This window comes from Panulirus ornatus, chromosome 55 (genome assembly GCF_036320965.1).
Source record: "Panulirus ornatus isolate Po-2019 chromosome 55, ASM3632096v1, whole genome shotgun sequence".
Taxonomy (NCBI): Eukaryota; Metazoa; Arthropoda; class Malacostraca; order Decapoda; family Palinuridae; genus Panulirus; species Panulirus ornatus.
Window position 1 is genome coordinate 25,356,776 of NC_092278.1, and position 20,978 is coordinate 25,377,753.

The following is a 20,978-nucleotide window of genomic DNA, read 5'->3' on the forward strand; positions in this document are numbered from 1 at the left end:
TGGAGGTGGAAAGATGGAGTCAAAAAGATTTTGAGTGATCGGGCCTGAACATGCAGGAGGGTGAAAGGCGTGCAAGGAATAGAGTGAATTGGAACAATGTGGTATACTGGGATCAATGTGCTGTCAATGGATTGAACCAAGGCATGTGAAGTGTCTGGGGTAAACCATGGAAAGTTCTGTGGGGCCTGGATGTGGAAAGGGAGCTGTGGTTTCGGTGCATTACTACATGACAGCTAGAGACTGAGTGTGAATGAATGGGGCCTTTGTTGTCTTTTCCTAGATCTACCTCGCTCACATGAGGGGGGAGGGGGTTGTTATTCCATGTGTGGCAAGGTGGCGATGAGAATGAATAAAGGCAGACAGTATGAATTATGCACGTGTACATATGTGTATGTCTGTGTGTGTATATATATGTATACATTGAGTTGTATAGGTATGTATATTTGCGTGTGTGGACGTGTATGTATATATATGTGTATGTGGGTAGGGTGGGCCATTCTTTCGTCTGCTTCCTTGCACTACCTCGCTAACGCGGGAAACAGTGACAAAGCAAAATATATAATATAATATATACATCAAACAAAAGGTCATTAAATAATGATACCCCTGGGGATAGGGGAGAAAGAATACTTCCCACGTATTCCCTGCGTGTCGTAGAAGGCGACTAAAAGGGAAGGGAGCGGAGGGCTGGAAATCCTCCCCTCTCGTTTTTTTTTTTTCCAAAAGAAGGAACAGAGGAGAGGTCCAGGTGAGGATATTCCCTCAAAGGCCCAGTCCTCTGTTCTTAACGCTACCTCGCTATCGCGGGAAATAGCGAATAGTATGAAAAAAAAAAAAAAAAAACCACATATTGTCCTCAAACATTTCATTTCCAACACATCCACCCACCTCCGTACAACCCTATCTACAGCCCATGCCTCGCAACCATATAACATTGATGGAACCACTATTCCTTCAAACATACCCATTTTTGCTCTCCGAGATAATGTTCTTGCCTTCCACACATTCTTCAACGCTCCTAGAACCTTTGCCCCCTACCCCATTCTGTGGCTCACTTCCATGGTTCCATCTGCTACTAAATCCACTCCCAGATATCTAAAACACTTCACTTCCTCCAGTTTTTCTCCATTCAAACTCACCTCCCAATTAACTTGTCCCTTAACCCTCCTGAACCTAACCTTGCTCTTATTCACAGTTACTCTCGGCTTTCTTCTCTCACACACTCTACCAAACTCAGTCACCAACTTCTGCAGTTTCTCACATGAATAAGCCACCAGCACTGTATCATCAGTGAACAACAACAGACTCACTTCCCAAGCCCTCTCATCCACAACAGATTGCACACTTGCCCCTTTCTCCAAAATTCTTGCATTCACCTCCCTAACAACCCCATCCATAAACAAATTATATGACCATGGAGATATCACACACCCCTACAGCAAACCGGCATTCACTGGGAACCAATCACTTTCCTCTCTTACTACTTGTATACGTGCCTTACATTCTTGATAAAAACTTTTAACTGCTTCCAGTGACTTACCTCCCACACCATATACTCTTAATACCTCCCACAGAGCATCTCTATCAACTCTGTCATTTGCCTTCTCCAGATCCATAAATGCCACATACATATCCATTTGTTTTACTACGTATTTCTCACATACATTCTTCAAAGCAAACACCTGATCCACACATCCTCTACCACTTCTGAAACCACACTGCTCTTCCCCAATCTGATGCTCTGGACAAGCCTTTACCCTCTCAATCAATACCCTACCATATAATATCCCAGGAATACTCAACAAACTCCATGGTTCCATCCGCAGCCAAATCCACTCCCAGATATCTAAAACACTTCACTTCCTCCAGTTTTTCTCCATTCAAACTTACATCCCAACTGACTTGTCCCACAACCCTACTGTACCTAATAACCTTGCTCTTATTCACATTTACTCTCAGCTTTCTTCTTTCACACACTTTACCAAACTCAGTCACCAGCTTCTGCAGTTTCTTACCCGAAGCAGCCACCAGCGCAGTATCATAAGCGAACAACAGCTGACTCACTTCCCAAGCCCTCTCATCCACAACAGACTGCATACTAGCCCCTCTCTCCAAAACTCTTGCATTCACCTCCCTAACAACCCCATCCATAAACAAATTAAAGAACCATGGCGACATCATGCATCCCTGCCGCAAACCAACATTCAATGAGAACCAATCACTTTCCTCTCTTCCTAGTCATACACATGCCTTACATCCTCGATAAAAACTTTTCACTGCTTCTAGCAACTTGCTTCCCACACCATATATTCTTAATACCTTCTAGAGAGCGTCTCTATCAACTCTGTCATATGTCTTCTCCAGATCCACAAATGCTACATACAAATCCATTTCCAGTAAGTATATATGTTTTTGTATGCAAGTTTTCCTTTTTCACAAATAAATCCATGAATACTATCTGTTTGCTTGTCTGTCTATGTAACCTGCAGACACAAAGAAAACAAAAATCTAAGATTCATTTCTACGTACTTCACCATCAGATTCAAAAGCAATACGTCTCAGTTCTTTAATTTTATCTGTAGCATCCTGATCATTAACATCCATGCTGGTGTTCATCCGTTCCTCGTATTGATTCAAAAGCTGCTGCTGCAGCACATACAACTGATGTGCCATGTCACCTCCAATGCTACCTGTCTGAGAGGGAAACAAGAGCATATATCATTCATGTATAAGATGTATGCATACGCAATTTTTCATATTCTGGAACATTTTGCCAACAAGATATGTCTATATTCTCCAATGCCAAAACCCAAGAGCATTCTCTGAAAAATCTGAATGTAGCATCAAGATCTAACCATCACAATGAACACATATTCCAAGTTTGCAAAAAAAAAAATGTAGAATAACAAGCACATACATTATGTAATCTGCACAGTGTTGTTACATAAATTTGTTCTCTCTCTCAACTGAATCTCTTTCTGAAAATAAACTTCAACAATCAATCTTTATAACTCACTGCCTCTCCTGCTTAAGCAAAGTACATCAACAACATATAAAGAGTGATCTTGTTTGCCCACATCCAATCTCTAGCTATCATGAACAATGTATCAAAATGAAAGACTAATGCAATATGCTATCAATGGACTGAAACAGGGCCTATAAAACTGATGGTATATACATTACCTAATTACAGTAAAACACTCTGGTGCCTCAAAATTAAATATGCTACTGCAGCAGATTAATCCTTTCAGTCATAGTCAAACATGGCATATAACAAAGCATTACTGTCCTAACCACACAAGCTTTACATTCTGAACTGTCACATCCACATTTGAAGAAGCCAATGGTTATTTTGTTGACTTATAATATCTAAAGATGTCAAATTCACCAGAAACTCTGACTAGCATGCACTTATATCCAAAGAGCTAAGTTACGACCAGAAAAAGAGGTATGTGCACTACACTCAGGCCCCAACTCTGCTATTCAGTATAAACAGACAAGAATTTGTGAGGAGTGATTTCAATTATATGATTACAGGATGATCCAACCTCCAAGTAGAAAAAAGAAAAATACACTGAAGATATCAAAATGGCTCAGTCACAGGGTACGAGGTGAATTTAAATGGATGTGGTGCACCACTACTTCATTACCTACGTATAGTGCCAGCATTCAAATGTCTATAATAAACCTGGTACATATATGCATATACTTATACATTTATTTATTCTTATTTATTATACTTTGTCACTGTCTCCTGCGTTTGCGAGGTAGCGCAAGGAAACAGACGAAAGAAATGGCCCAACCCCCCCCCCATACACATGTATATACATACGTCCACACACGCAAATATACATACCTACACAGCTTTCCATGGTTTACCCCAGACGCTTCACACGCCCTGCTTCAATCCACTGACAGCACGTCAACCCCGGTATACCACATCGCTCCAATTCACTCTATTCCTTGCCCTCCTTTCACCCTCCTGCATGTTCAGGCCCCGATCACACAAAATCTTTTTCACTCCATCTTTCCACCTCCAATTTGGTCTCCCTCTTCTCCTCGTTCCCTCCACCTCCGACACATATATCCTCTTGGTCAATCTTTCCTCACTCATTCTCTCCATGTGCCCAAACCACTTCAAAACACCCTCTTCTGCTCTCTCAACCACGCTCTTTTTATTTCCACACATCTCTCTTACCCTTACGTTACTTACTCGATCAAACCACCTCACACCACACATTGTCCTCAAACATCTCACTTCCAGCACATCCATCCTCCTGCGCACAACTCTATCCATAGCCCACGCCTCGCAACCATACAACATTGTTGGAACCACTATTCCTTCAAACATACCCATTTTTGCTTTCCGAGATAATGTTCTCGACTTCCACACATTTTTCAAGGCTCCCAAAATTTTCGCCCCCTCCCCCACCCTATGATCCACTTCCGCTTCCATGGTTCCATCCGCTGACAGATCCACTCCCAGATATCTAAAACACTTCACTTCCTCCAGTTTTTCTCCATTCAAACTCACCTCCCAGTTGACTTGACCCTCAACCCTACTGTACCTAATAACCTTGCTCTTATTCACATTTACTCTTAACTTTCTTCTTTCACACACTTTACCAAACTCCGTCACCAGCTTCTGCAGTTTCTCACATGAATCCGCCACCAGCGCTGTATCATCAGCGAACAACAACTGACTCACTTCCCAAGCTCTCTCATCCCCAACAGACTTCATACTTGCCCCTCTTTCCAAGACTCTTGCATTTACCTCCCTAACAACCCCATCCATAAACAAATTAAACAACCATGGAGACATCACACACCCCTGCCGCAAACCTACATTCACTGAGAACCAATCACTTTCCTCTCTTCCTACACGTACACATGCCTTACATCCTCGATAAAAACTTTTCACTGCTTCTAACAACTTGCCTCCCACACCATATATTCTTAATACCTTCCACAGAGCATCTCTATCAACTCTATCATATGCCTTCTCCAGATCCATAAATGCTACATACAAATCCATTTGCTTTTCTAAGTATTTCTCACATACATTCTTCAAAGCAAACACCTGATCCACACATCCTCTACCACTTCTGAAACCACACTGCTCTTCCCCAATCTGATGCTCTGTATATGCCTTCACCCTCTCAATCAATACCCTCCCATATAATTTACCAGGAATACTCAACAAACTTATACCTCTGTAATTTGAGCACTCACTCTTATCCCCTTTGCCTTTGTACAATGGCACTATGCACGCATTCCGCCAATCCTCAGGCACCTCACCATGAGTCATACATACATTAAATAACCTTACCAACCAGTCAACAATACAGTCACCCCCTTTTTTAATAAATTCCACTGCAATACCATCCAAACCCGCTGCCTTGCCGGCTTTCATCTTCCACAAAGCTTTCACTACCTCTTCTCTGTTTACCAAATCATTTTCCCTAACCCTCTCACTTTGCACACCACCTCGACCCAAACACCCTATATCTGCCACTCTGTCATCAGACACATTCAACAAACCTTCAAAATACTCATTACATCTCCTTCTCACATCACCACTACTTGTTATCACCTCCCCATTTACGCCCTTCACTGAAGTTCCCATTTGCTCCCTTGTCTTACGCACCCTATATATATATATATATATATATATATATATATGTGCTGAGAGGTGCAACTGGAGGGATGTCTGATCATTATCTTGTGGAGGCTAAGGTGAAGATTTGTATGGGTTTTCAGAAAAGAAGAGTGAATGTTGGGGTGAAGAGGGTGGTGAGAGTAAGTGAGCTTGAGAAGGAGACCTGTGTGAGGAAGTACCAGGAGAGACTGAGTACAGAATGGAAAAAGGTGAGAACAATGGAAGTAAGGGGAGTGGGGGAGGAATGGGATGTATTTAGGGAATCAGTGATGGATTGCGCAAAAGATGCTTGTGGCATGAAAAGAGTGGGAGGTGGGTTGATTAGAAAGGGTAGTGAGTGGTGGGATGAAGAAGTAAGAGTATTAGTGAAAGAGAAGAGAGAGGCATTTGGGTGATTTTTGCAGGGAAAAAATGCAATTGAGTGGGAGATGTATAAAAGAAAGAGACAGGAGGTCAAGAGAAAGGTGCAAGAGGTGAAAAAAAGGGCAAATGAGAGTTGGGGTGAGAGAGTATCATTAAATTTTAGGGAGAATAAAAAGATGTTCTGGAAGGAGGTAAGTAAAGTGCGTAAGACAAGGGAGCAAATGGGAACTTCGGTGAAGGGCGCAAGTGGGGAGGTGATAACAAGTAGTGGTGATGTGAGAAGGAGATGGAGTGAGTATTTTGAAGGTTTGTTGAATGTGTTTGATGATAGAGTGGCAGATATAGGGTGTTTTGGTCGAGGTGGTGTGCAAAGTGAGAGGGTTAGGGAAAATGATTTGGTAAACAGAGAAGAGGTAGTGAAAGCTTTGTGGAAGATGAAAGCCGGCAAGGCAGCGGGTTTGGATGGTATTGCAGTGGAATTTATTAAAAAAGGGGGTGACTGTATTGTTGACTGGTTGGTAAGGTTATTTAATGTATGTATGACTCATGGTGAGGTGCCTGAGGATTGGCGGAATGCGTGCATAGTGCCATTGTACAAAGGCAAAGGGGATAAGAGTGAGTGCTCAAATTACAGAGGTATAAGTTTGTTGAGTATTCCTGGTAAATTATATGGGAGGGTATTGATTGAGAGGGTGAAGGCATGTACAGAGCATCAGATTGGGGAAGAGCAGTGTGGTTTCAGAAGTGGTAGAGGATGTGTGGATCAGGTGTTTGCTTTGAAGAATGTATGTGAGAAATACTTAGAAAAGCAAATGGATTTGTATGTAGCATTTATGGATCTGGAGAAGGCATATGATAGAGTTGATAGAGATGCTCTGTGGAAGGTATTAAGAATATATGGTGTGGGAGGAAAGTTGTTAGAAGCAGTGAAAAGTTTTTATCGAGGATGTAAGGCATGTGTACGTGTAGGAAGAGAGGAAAGTGATTGGTTCTCAGTGAATGTAGGTTTGCGGCAGGGGTGTGTGATGTCTCCATGGTTGTTTAATTTGTTTATGGATGGGGTTGTTAGGGAGGTAAATGCAAGAGTTTTGGAAAGAGGGGCAAGTATGAAGTCTGTTGGGGATGAGAGAGCTTGGGAAGTGAGTCAGTTGTTGTTCGCTGATGATACAGCGCTGGTGGCTGATTCATGTGAGAAACTGCAGAAGCTGGTGACTGAGTTTGGAAAAGTGTGTGGAAGAAGAAAGTTAAGAGTAAATGTGAATAAGAGCAAGGTTATTAGGTACAGTAGGGTTGAGGGTCAAGTCAATTGGGAGGTGAGTTTGAATGGAGAAAAACTGGAGGAAGTGAAGTGTTTTAGATATCTGGGAGTGGATCTGGCAGCGGATGGAACCATGGAAGCGGAAGTGGATCATAGGGTGGGGGAGGGGGCGAAAAGTCCTGGGAGCGTTGAAGAATGTGTGGAAGTCGAGAACATTATCTCGGACAGCAAAAATGGGTATGTTTGAAGGAATAGTGGTTCCAACAATGTTGTATGGTTGCGAGGCGTGGGCTATGGATAGAGTTGTGCGCAGGAGGATGGATGTGCTGGAAATGAGATGTTTGAGGACAATGTGTGGTGTGAGGTGGTTTGATCGAGTGAGTAACGTAAGGGTAAGAGAGATGTGTGGAAATAAAAAGAGCGTGGTTGAGAGAGCAGAAGAGGGTGTTTTGAAGTGGTTTGGGCACATGGAGAGGATGAGTGAGGAAAGATTGACCAAGAGGATATATGTGTCGGAGGTGGAGGGAACAAGGAGAAGAGGGAGACCAAATTGGAGGTGGAAAGATGGAGTGAAAAAGATTTTGTGTGATCGGGGCCTGAACATGCAGGAGGGTGAAAGGAGGGCAAGGAATAGAGTGAATTGGAGCGATGTGGTATACCGGGGTTGACGTGCTGTCAGTGGATTGAAGCAGGGCATGTGAAGCGTCTGGGGTAAACCATGGAAAGCTGTGTAGGTATGTATATTTGCGTGTGTGGACGTATGTATATACATGTGTATGGGGGGGGGGTTGGGCCATTTCTTTCGTCTGTTTCCTTGCGCTACCTCGCAAACGCGGGAGACAGCGACAAAGTATAATAAATATAAATAAATATATATATATATATATATATTATCCCTGGGGATAGGGGAGAAAGAATACTTCCCACGTATTCCCTGCGTGTTGTAGAAGGCGACTAAAAGGGGAGGGAGCGGGGGGGCTGGAAATCCTCCCCTCTCGTTTTTTTTTAATTTTCCAAAAGAAGGAACAGAGAATTGGGCCAGGTGAGGGTATTCCCTGAAAGGCCCAGTCCTCTGTTCTTAACGCTACCTCGCTAATGCGGGAAATGGCGAATAGTTTGAAAGAAAGAAAGAAAAGAAGATATATATATATATATATATATATATATATATATATATATATATATTTTTTTTTCATACTATTCGCCATTTCCCGCGATAGCGAGGTAGCGTTAAGAACAGAGGACTGGGCCTTTGAGGGAATATATATATATATATATATATCTTTTCTTTTTTTTTTTTTTTGCCGCTGTCTCCAGCGTTTGCGAGGTAGCATATATATATATGGTGTGGGAGGCAAGTTGCTAGAAGCATTGAAAAGTTTTTATCGAGGATGTAAGGCATGTGTACGTGTAGGAAGAGAGGAAAGTGATTGGTTCTCAGTGAATGTAGGTTTGCGGCAGGTGCATGTGATGTCTCCATGGTTGTTTAATTTGTTTATGGATGGGGTTGTTAGGGAGGTGAATACCAGAGTTTTGGAAAGAGGGGCAAGTTATGCAGTCTGTCATGGATGAGAGAGCTTGGGAAGTGAGTCAGTTGTTGTTCGCTGATGATACAGCGCTGGTGGCTGATTCATGTGAGAAACTGCAGAAGCTGGTGACTGAGTTTGGTAAAGTGTGTGAAAGAAGAAAGTTAAGAGTAAATGTGAATAAGAGCAAGGTTATTAGGTACAGTAGGGTTGAGGGTCAAGTCAATTGGGAGGTAAGTTTGAATGGAGAAAAACTGGAGGAAGTAAAGTGTTTTAGATATCTGGGAGTGGATCTGGCAGTGGATATAACCATAGAAGCGGAAGTGAACCATAGGGTGGGGGAGGGGGCGAAAATTCTGGGAGCCTTGAAGAGTGTTTGGAAGTCGAGAACATTTTCTCCGGAAGCAAAAATGGGTATGTTTGAAGGAATAGTGGTTGCAACAATGTTGTATGGTTGCAAGGCTTGGGCTATTGATAGAGTTGTGTGCAGGAAGGTGGATGTGCTGGAAATGAGATGTTTGAGACAATATGTGGTGTGAGGTGGTTTGATTAAGTAATGTGAGGGTAAGAAAGATGTGTGGAAATAAAAAGAGCGTGGTTGAGAGAGCAGAAGACGGTGTTTTGAAATGGTTTGGTCACATGGAGAGAATGAGTGAGGAAAGATTGACCAAGAGGATATATGTGTCGGAGGTGGAGGGAACGAGGAGAAGAGGGAGACCAAATTGGAGGTGGAAAGATGGAGTGAAAAAGATTTTGTGTGATCGGGGCCTGAACATGCAGGAGGGTGAAAGGAGGGCAAGGAATAGAGTGAATTGGAGCGATGTGGGATACCGGGGTTGATGTGCTGTCAGTGGATTGAATCAAGGCATGTGAAGCGTCTGGGGTAAACCATGGAAAGCTGCGTAGTTATGTATATTTGCGTGTGTGGACGTATGTATATACATGTGTATGGGGGTGGGTTGGGCCATTTCTTTCGTCTGTTTCCTTGCGCTACCTCGCAAACGCGGGAGACAGCGACAAAGCAAAAAAAAAAAAAAAAAAAAAAAAAAAAATGTATATATAAATAAATAAATATACATACATCCCTGGGGATAGGGGAGAAAGAATACTTCCCACGTATTCCCTGCGTGTCGTGGAAGGCGACTAAAAGGGGAGGGAGCGGGTGGCTGGAAATCCTCCCATCTCGTTTTTTTCAATTTTCCAAAAGAAGGAACAGAGAAGGGGGCCAGGTGAGGATGTTCCCTCAAAGGCCCATTCCTCTGTTCTTAACGCTACCTCGCTGACGTGGGAAATGGCGAATAGTACGAAATAAAAATAAATAAAATATATATATATATATATATATATATACATATATATGTGTGTGTGTGGTATGTGATATTAGGTACGGTAGGGTTGAGGGACAAGTCAATTGGGAGGTAAGTTTGAATAGAGAAAAACTGGAGGAAGTAAAGTGTTTTAAAGTGAATCATAGGGTGGGGAGGGGGCAAAAGTTCTGGGAGCGTTAAAAAATGTGCGGAAGTCGAGAACATTATCTCGGTAAGCAAAAATGGGTATGTTTGAAGGAATAGCGGTTCCAACAATGTTATATGGTTGCGAGGCTTGGGCTATGGATAGAGTTGTGCGCAGGAGGGTGGATGTGTTGGAAATGAGATGTTTGAGGACAATATGTGGTGTGAGGTGGTTTGATCGAGTAAGTAATAACAGGGTAAGAGAGATGTGAGGTAATAAAAAGAGTGTGGTTGAGAGAGCAGAAGAGGGTGTTTTGAAATGGTTTGGTTACATGGAAAGAATGAGTGAGGAAAGATTGACAAAGAGGATATATGTGTCAGGGATGGAGGGAACGAGGAGAAGTGGGAGACCAAATTGGAGGTGGAAAGATGGAGTGAAAAAGATTTTGAGTGATCGGGGCCTGAACATGCAGGAGGGTGAAAGGCTTGCAAGGAATAGAGTAAATTGGAACGATGTGGTATACCGGGGTCGATGTGCTCTCAATGGATTGAACCAGGGCATGTGAAGCGTCTGGGGTAAACCATGGAAAGTTCTGTAGGGCCTGGATGTGGAAAGGGAGCTGTGGTTTCGGTGCATTATTACATGACAGCTAGAGTGTGAATGTGAACGAAAGTAGCCTTTGTTGTCTTTTCCTAGCGCTACCTCGCGCACATTTGGGGGAGGAGGTGGTTATTTCATGTGTGACGGGGTGGCGATGAGAATGAATAAAGGCAGACAGTATAAATTACGTGCATGTGTATATATATGTATATGTCCATGTGTGTATATATATGTATACGTTGAGATGTATAGGTATGCATATTTGCATGTGTGGACATGTATGTATATACATGTGTATGTGGGTGGGTTGGGCCATTCTTTCATCTGTTTCCTTGCGCTACCTCGCTAACACGGGAGACAGCGACAAAGCAAAATAAATAAATAAATAAATGTGTATGTGGGTGGTTGGGCCATTCTTCGTCTGTTTCCTTGCACTACCTTGTTGATCCGGGAAAGAGCACTTAAGTATAATAAATAAAATATACATATCAACATATACATATATACACAAGTACACATACATACTTGCTTGCTTTCATTCATTACTGGCACTACCCTGCCCCACCCAAAGGGAACAGCATCACTACCCCCTGATTCAGCAAGGTAGTGCCAGGAAAACAGACAAAAAAAAAGCTACATTCATTCACACTGTCTCTAGCTGCCATGTGTAATGCACCAAAACCACCGCTCTCTATCTACATCCAAGTCCCACAGACCTTTCCATGGTGTACCCCAGATGTTTCACATGCCCTGGTTCGGTCCATGGACAGCATGTCGACCTCGGTGCACCACATCATTCTAACTCACTCTATTTCTTGCACGCCTCATACTCCTGTATGTTCAGGCCCCGGTCACTCAAAATCTTTTTCACTCCATCCTTCCACCTCCAATTTGGTCTCCCACTTCTTGTTTCCTCCACCTCTGACACATATATTCTCAGTCAACCTTTCCTCACTCATTCTCTCCATATGTCCAAACCATTTCAACACATCCTCTTCTGCTCTCTCAACCACACTCTTTTTATTACCAAACATCTCTCTTACCCTTTCATTACTTACTTGATCAAACCACCTCACACTACATACTGCCCTCAAACATTTCATTTTCAATACATCCACCCTCCTCCACACAACCCTATCCTTAGCTCATGCCTCACAACCATATAATATTGTTGTAACTACTATTCCTTCAAACATACCCAGTTTTGCTCTTCGAGGTAACATGTCTCCTTCACCCCATCCCCCACCCTGTGACACTTCTGCTTCCATGGTTCCATTCTCTGCTAAGTCCACTCGCAAATATCTAAAACACTTCACTTCCTCCAATTTTTCTCCATTCAAACTTACATCCCAATTTACTTGTTCCTCAACCCTACTGAACATGATAACCTTACTCTTAGTCAAATTTACTCTCAACTTTCTCCTTTTACATACTTCTCCTCCAAACTCAGTCACCAACTTCTGCAGTTTCTCACTCGAATCATCCATCAGAGCTGTATCATCGGCGACCAACAACTGACTCACCATTTTGTGCAATACCAGGGTAGCATGAAGAACAGATGACAGAGCCCTAGAGAGAAAAATCCTCACTTGGTTCCCTTCCTTGTTCTTTCTTTTGGAAAGTAATATAAGGAGGGATTGCCAGCCAACCACTCCCACCCCTCCTAGTCGCCTTCTACAACATACTGAGTTAGAAGCTCAAGAGAGATCATTTACTGAGAGAAGAAAGAAAGCAGGTAATAGAACAGAACCCGAGGAACACCAGTCTTTATGAGAAGGGAGGGGTAAGTCACTCCATTGATGACTATTGCGATGGAATGGACAGAGAGAAACTATAGATTAGAGAACTGAGAGAAGCAGTGAAACCAAAGGAAGGGATTCTACAAAGCAAAGATTTATGCCAAACCCTATCAAATGCTTTAGAGACACCAAGGGCTATGACAAAAGCTTCAACAGAACCTCAGTGAAGAGGACCAGAGGTGATTCAGGTAGAACAGAAAATCACCAGTAGACATAGCTCTGCAAAACTAATAATGGTAATCTGCAAAACATGAAATGTCTAAGATAGTGAGAGTTCAGGACAGTTGCAAAGATTCTGGACATAGCAAATATGAGGGCAATGGGGCAATAATTGGAGCGGTTAGAATGGTCACCTTTCTTAGGGATGGACTGTACTAAAGCATACTTCCAATCAGAAGGGAAAGTCTGGGTTTTTAGACAAAGGCAACATAGGCAAAACTGGTGCTAAGAGGCTCACTCCATTCGAACCTAAGGAGGTATGCCATCTAAGCTCTATGCTTTGTCCACCTGCAGATGGTAGAGTACCTAGAAGACCCAGCACAAGGAGAAAACAGGAGATGGCATAGGTTCAGTGGGAGGAGATAAGGGAAGAGGATCAGATGCTGAATCAAACAAATCTGAGTTAGAGGAAAACAAGGTAACAAAGAGAGTAGCTTTACCAATTAGAGAATTAGCAACAGAGTGCTCAGATCAGAAAAGAGGAGGAAAGGTTGAATCACAGAGGATATGTTTTTGGTTAAGGACAAAAAAGACTGCTCAGCAGAAGTCAAGTCAGCACATTTTCTTTTCAAGAAACTGCACTTTGCTTATTGAAGATCAGCTTTGCAAGGATCTGAATAGATACAAGAGTCTAGCAGGTTTCTGAAGAAGGGAAGAGTTTCTGAAAGTGTGATATATCTTTTATTCCAAAAAAATTTTAATGGAAGATTAATAGGATACATGAAATTGAAAGTACCTAAAAACTATGTTAATATCACCTTAATATCATACACATTATGACAATTACAAAATATGAGTAAGCTAATTTTTCACCAAAATTCAATTAATTTCAAAATAATTACAAAACACACTCAACTATTCATACCCAAACTAATAGAAAACTATGCAGTTTAACAAGATAAAGTATTTGCACAACGTAATCCATCTTGATATCAAAATGGTATTCATGATATAGACATGCAGAAACAGCTTGATTAAAAAGTAAGAATTCTTTTTTCCCTACCTCAGTGTGTATGAGAACATTGTTGATAATTATGGTGCGGTACTGACGATTTGAGAGTGTCGTTGACCAGTACTTCTTCTTCTGGGGATCTGACTTCTGAATAAGAGCATTAACCAATGCCAGAACTGACTGCTGTATCTCCACTTTCTGTAATATAAAGAAAACAGGCTAACAAATCATTTTGCAATTATCCTAGTAAGGTGTAGTAAACTTTTTCCAAAGGCTTTCCACTTGAAGAGAAAAATCTGATACCAATTAATATTCCTTATATCATAGAATCTACCTGATGGGACACTAAGTGGGCAGGATTTGATACATAACACTAGTCGATTTTGCTCCTGTTGTGTGAGTAAAGGGTGTAGCACAGAAGCAACACAATATAAGCTTCCCTTGAAAGTAAATGTTAAAGAACTTTTATGTAATTGGATGCCCAAAACAGAATTTATTTTGTTAACTACAAAAGGCATTTTTAATAATGAGAATTATTCTTAAAGAAACTGAAGTGAAAATGAGCCATCCATATGCTCACAGATCCCTTTTACCTTCACGTAATACAAATCTTAATACTCTAGCAGAATTGCCAGAAACTCTAGAAACTACTGTGTTGTTTCTTCAAAAATGTATCCCAGAAGTTCAATAAATTATCTACTTAGGATGAAACAAGAAAATAATCCCATCATCATAAACATAACCATGTTGAAAACATGGATTCAAGGAACTAGACTCTTCTGGATAATGGAATTTCCTGAAGATCCCAAGAAAAAAGGTTAGGGTAAACCAAGGAGAAGAAATCTCACCACATCTGAAAAGGTTAAGCCAGATAGACATCCAAAAAATGCAAGTCACAGATGAGATAAAATGCTATCAGATGATAGGCCTACACCAACATATCACACAGGATGTATTGAAATGTAGAGTAAAATTTAAATATGCAATCAAAAATACAATCCTCACCTGGCACTGTAGCTGGGACTTTGATGCCTGGGTACTATTCACTGAAGCCTGTGGAGGAGAAATACCTGAAATCAGAACTACTCTTATGGCAGCCCTGTCCAGAATCCATTGTACAGACTGAACGAAATATTCAAGAACTATAGATTCAAAATCTGAAAAGACTGATACATGCAACACCATCGATAGCAGAAAAGAAATAAAATAAATGTTCCCTTCTTACATAAAGCTGTAAAACACAACTTTGTGAATCGTATACCTCTAACCAGTACTGTCACGACTTCATTTATCCTATTACATTTAAAATCTCAGTCTAACATTAGCAAGGAGCTTTCAATTTAAATCTTAAGTTTGTGTTACTGATCTAACTCTCTTAGGATTTTATCTGCCAATGTGTCTCATTAAATTTACCTTCTTGCTTTTTATACTCAAAAAATTACATATGATATGGAATGAGTATTTTGAAGGTTTGTTGAATGTGTCTGATGACAGAGTGGCAGATATAGGGTGTTTGGGTCGAGGTGGTGTGCAAAGTGAGAGGGTTAGGGAAAATGATTTGGTAAACAGAGAAGAGGTAGTAAAAGCTTTGCGGAAGATGAAAGCCGGCAAGGCAGCAGGTTTGGATGGTATTGCAGTGGAATTTATTAAAAAAGGGGGTGACTGTATTGTTGACTGGTTGGTAAGGTTATTTAATGTATGTATGACTCATGGTGAGGTGCCTGAGGATTGGCGGAATGCGTGCATGCGTGCATAGTGCCATTGTACAAAGGCAAAGGGGATAAGAGTGAGTGCTCAAATTACAGAGGTATAAGTTTGTTGAGTATTCCTGGTAAATTATATGGGAGGGTATTGATTGAGAGGGTGAAGGCATGTACAGAGCATCAGATTGGGGAAGAGCAGTGTGGTTTCAGAAGTGGTAGAGGATGTGTGGATCAGGTGTTTGCTTTGAAGAATGTATGTGAGAAATACTTAGAAAAGCAAATGGATTTGTATGTAGCATTTATGGATCTGGAGAAGGCATATGATAGAGTTGATAGAGATGCTCTGTGGAAGGTATTAAGAATATATGGTGTGGGAGGCAAGTTGTTAGAAGCAGTGAAAAGTTTTTATCGAGGATGTAAGGCATGTGTACGTGTAGGAAGAGAGGAAAGTGATTGGTTCTCAGTGAATGTAGGTTTGCGGCAGGGGTGTGTGATGTCTCCATGGTTGTTTAATTTGTTTATGGATGGGGTTGTAAGGGAGGTAAATGCAAGAGTCCTGGAAAGAGGGGCAAGTATGAAGTCTGTTGGGGATGAGAGAGCTTGGGAAGTGAGTCAGTTGTTGTTCGCTGATGATACAGCGCTGGTGGCTGATTCATGTGAGAAACTGCAGAAGCTGGTGACTGAGTTTGGTAAAGTGTGTGGAAGAAGAAAGTTGAGAGTAAATGTGAATAAGAGCAAGGTTATTAGGTACAGTAGGGGTGAGGGTCAAGTCAATTGGGAGGTGAGTTTGAATGGAGAAAAACTGGAGGAAGTGAAGTGTTTTAGATATCTGGGAGTGGATCTGTCAGCGGATGGAACCATGGAAGCGGAAGTGGATCATAGGGTGGGGGAGGGGGCGAAAATTTTGGGAGCCTTGAAAAATGTGTGGAAGTCGAGAACATTATCTCGGAAAGCAAAAATGGGTATGTTTGAGGGAATAGTGGTTCCAACAATGTTGTATGGTTGCGAGGCGTGGGCTATGGATAGAGATGTGCGCAGGAGGATGGATGTGCTGGAAATGAGATGTTTGAGGACAATGTGTGGTGTGAGGTGGTTTGATCGAGTAAGTAACGTAAGGGTAAGAGAGATGTGTGGAAATAAAAAGAGCGTGGTTGAGAGAGCAGAAGAGGGTGTTTTGAAATGGTTTGGGCACATGGAGAGAATGAGTGAGGAGAGATTGACCAAGAGGATATATGTGTCGGAGGTGGAGGGAACGAGGAGAAGAGGGAGACCAAATTGGAGGTGGAAAGATGGAGTGAAAAAGATTTTGTGTGATCGGGGCCTGAACATGCAGGAGGGTGAAAGGAGGGCAAGAAATAGAGTGAATTGGAGTCATGTGGTATACAGGGGTTGACGTGCTGTCAGTGGATTGAAGCAAGGCATGTGAAGCGTCTGGGGTAAACCATGGAAAGCTGTGTAGGTATGTATATTTGCGTGTGTGGACGTGTGTATGTACATGTGTATGGGGGGGGTTGGGCCATTTCTTTCGTCTGTTTCCTTGCGCTACCTCGCAAACGTGGGAGACAGCAACAAAGTCTAAAAAAAAAAAAAAAAAAAAAAAAAAAAAAAAAGTTAGTTTAATGTTGGCTTTATTGTGAATCACTGGCTTTAATATGTGTCATTTGCATCACAGGCAGTTGGACATTCATACACCTGGCTCATCTGTCTAACAACTTTTTCAGTTGACCCAGAGAACTGGCACCTTCCATCTGTTTTTGAGCACTTACTTTTATCACATACCTCTTGGCTAAGTGATACACGGAGAAAATTGATTACATAACCACTGAATATCAAAACAATGGCCAATGACCCTAAAGCATCTACATCATGCATGAAGATATTTAGAAAGTGTAAACATTCAACTCTTAATGCTTAAAAGTAACAAGCATTCCCAACAAGAGGCAGCAAATGGAGGTCAATTACTACAGTACTACCTATCATACTGAAGACAGCACTGTACATATACTAAAGTTATCCTAAAGGTTTTGGATGACTATAACATGGCAAAAAATTCTAATCAAATTATAAAAATTTTTGGCACTAGTGGTGAGTGACTGAGTGAGACCTTCAGACCCAGGACATGAGCAGGTGGAGTTGTTTTGAACTTAATTAATCTTCATATCTTTAAGTGTGCTTACATTCTAATGAAATTTAGAGGCAGCATGATTAAATACTTATGTTTTCTATACTTATTCAGAAATCGTAAATTTGTAATACATGCACAAAAAATTTATCTTTTCACAATTTCATTTAAGGTTTTCAATCTTATGTTTCATACCATATATATACCTGGGATACAGGAGAAAGCATACTTCCCATATATTCCCCGCGTGTCATAGAAGGCGATTAAGGGGGCAAAAGTGGGGAGCTGGAAACCCTCCCCTTCATGTATTTCAGTTTCTAAAAGAGGAAACAGAAGATCTTCGTCTGTTTCCTGGCGCTATCTTACTGATGTGGGAAATGGTGATCAAGTATAATAAATAAATAATCATAAGATTAATAGTGCCATTGTACAAAGGCAAAGGTTATGTTTAAACTACAGAAACATAAGTTTGCTGAGTATTCCTGGGAAATTGTATGGGAGGGTACTGATTGAGAGGAAGAAGGTATATACAGGGTGTCAAACTGGGAAGAGCAATGTGCTTTCAGAAATGCTTGAGGATGTATGGATCAGGTGTTTGCTTTGAAGAATGTATCTGAGAAATACCTACATAAACAGATGTATTTGTACGTAGCATTCCTCCCCCACTCCCCTTACCTCCTTTGTTCTCACCTTTTTCCATTCTGTACTCAGTCCTCACACAAGTCTCCTTCCCAAGCTCACATATTCTCACCACTCTCTTCACCCCAACATTCTCTCTTCTTTTCTGAAAACCTCTACAAATCTTCACCTTCGCCTCCACAAGACAATGATCAGACATCCCTACAGTTGCACCCCTCAGCACATTAACATCCAAAAGTCTCTCTTTCGCACGTCTATCAATTAACACGTAATCCAATAACGCTCTCTGGCCATCTCTCCTACTTACATACGTATACTTATGTATATCTCTCTTTCTAAACCAGGTATTCCCAATCACCAGTCCTTTTTCAGCACATAAATCTACAAGCTCTTCACCATTTCAATTTACAACACTGAACACCCCATGTATACCAATTATTCCCTCAACTGCCACATTACTCACCTTTGCATTCAAATCACCCATCACTATAAACCAGTCTCGTGCATCAAAACCACTAACACACTCATTCAGCTGCTCCCAAAACACATGCCTCTCATGATCTTTCTTCTCATGCCCAGGTGCATATGCACCAATAATCACCCATCTCTCTCCATCAACTTTCAGTTTTACCCATATCAATCTAGAGTTTACTTTCTTACACTCTATCACGTACTTCCACCACTCCTGTTTCAGGAGTAGTGCTACTCCTTCCCTTGCTCTTGTCCTCTCACTAACCCCTGACTTTACTCCCAAGACATTCCCAAACCACTCTTCCCCTTTACCCTTGAGCTTTGTTTCACTCAGTCAAAACATCCAGGTTCCTTTCCTCAAACATACTACCTATCTCTCCTTTTTTCTCATCTTGGTTACATCCACACACATTTAGACACCCTAATCTGAGCCTTCAAGGAGGATGAGCACTCCCCGCATGACTCCTTCTTCTGTTTCCCCTTTTAGAAAGTTAAAATACAAGGAGGGGAGGGTTTCTAGCCCCCTGCTCCCGTCCCCTTTAGTCACCTTCTACGACACGTGAGGAATGCGTGGGAAGTATTCTTTCTCCCCTATCCCCAGGGATAGGGGATAAAATCAAGATTTGAATGCTTAGTCTGGGGTGTCTAAATGTATGTGGATGAAACCAAGATGAGAAGAGAGGAGCAAAAGGCAGTAAGTTCGATGGAAGAATCCTTGATATTCTGACTATGAGTAAAACATGTGTTGCAAGTATACTTAGTGGTTGATGAAAGGACAAGAGCTATGGAAGGAGTAGCACTACTCCTGAAGCAGAAGTAGTGGGAGTGTGTGATAGAGTGTAAAGATGTACATTCTACACTGATGTGGGTTAAAGTGAAAGTAGATGCTGAGAGATGTGTTTATTACTGCTTAGGCACCTGGTCATGAAAAAAAATCATGACAGGCAAGTCTTTTGGGAGCAGCTGAGTCAGTGCATCAGCAGGTTAGATACAAGAGACCTGATATAAGTGATGGGTGATTTAAATGCAAAAGTTAGTAATGTGGCAATTAAGGGTACAATCTAGGGCATGGGGTATTCAAGATTATGAATGGAAATTGGTGACCAGGTTGTGGAGTTGTGTGCTGAAAAAGGACTGGTGATTGGGAATACCTGTTTTAAAAAGAAGGACATACACAAGTATATTTAAGTGAGTAAGAGAGATGATGAGCAAGCATTATGGTATTTCATATTAACTGACAGGCATGAAAAAGAGATTTTTTTTATGTAAATCTGGTGAAAGGGACAGCTAGTGGGATGTCTGATCACTATCTTAAGGAGACAAGGGTGAAGGTTTGTAGAGGTTTTCTGGAAAGAGGAAACAGTATCAGTGAGAAGAGAGTGGTGAGTGTAAGTAAACTTGAAGAACTTTGTGAGGAAAAATGCCCAGAGAGTCTAGGTGTAGAATGGCAAAAGGTGAGAGTAAAGGAAGCAAAGGGGAGTGGGTGAGGAGTGAGAGGTATTTTCGGAAGTAATGCTGTCATATGCAAGAGATGTATGTGAAAGGTGGGAGGTGGGCAGATTAGGAGTAGAATGGTGGGATGAAGTTGTGTGTGAAAGAGGAAAGAGCTGAGTTTGTGTGGAAGGAAGGAGTTTAAGTCATTGGGGGATGTAGAAGAGAAAGTGGCAAGAGGCCAAGAGGAAGGTGGGGGGGGCGGGCTGGAAAAGAGGGCAAATGAGAGTTGCAGAGAGTGAGTATCAGTAGACTTTAGGGAAAATAAAATGTTTTGGAAGAAGGTAAATAATATGCAAGAAACAAGATCAAATGTGAACACTGGTGAAGGGGGCAAAAGGGGAAGTGATAACATGTAGTGATGAGGTGAAGAGACAGAGTAAGCATTTTAAAGGACTGATGAATGTGTTTGATGACTGAATGGCAGATGTAAAGTGTTTAAGTTCTGATGGTATGCGAACTTAGAGTCATGAAGAAACGCTTGGTGAAGAAAGAGGTGGTAAAAGAGTTTGCATATGATGAAATATGGCAAGGCAGCTAAAGTGAATGGTATTGCAGTTAAATTCATTAGAAAGGGAGTAACTGTGTTGCTGATTGATTGGTGAGGATTTTCACTGTTTGTATGGCTCATGGTAAGGCGCCTAAGGACTGGCAAAATGTATGTATTGTATAAAAGCAACGGGCACCTGCATATGGACTGCTGGCACCTGACAACACTTGACTC

General features: G+C 41.6%; 1 protein-coding gene across 3 annotated transcripts in view; it reads right to left on the reverse strand.

Moving 5' to 3' along the window:
- Ced-12 (engulfment and cell motility Ced-12) overlaps positions 1–20,978 on the reverse strand; it is a 137,596-nt gene that overhangs the window by 89,979 nt on the left and 26,639 nt on the right. For 2 of the 3 annotated variants that reach the window (XM_071693244.1, XM_071693246.1), the window contains exons 7-9: positions 14,834–14,881; positions 13,880–14,026; positions 2,530–2,694 (exon numbers count right to left, since the gene is read on the reverse strand). In XM_071693244.1, the coding sequence (XP_071549345.1) occupies positions 2,530–2,694; positions 13,880–14,026; positions 14,834–14,881 (360 nt within the window). The remainder of the gene's footprint in view (positions 1–2,529; positions 2,695–13,879; positions 14,027–14,833; positions 14,882–20,978) is intronic. The other variant, XM_071693245.1, reaches the window with a different exon arrangement.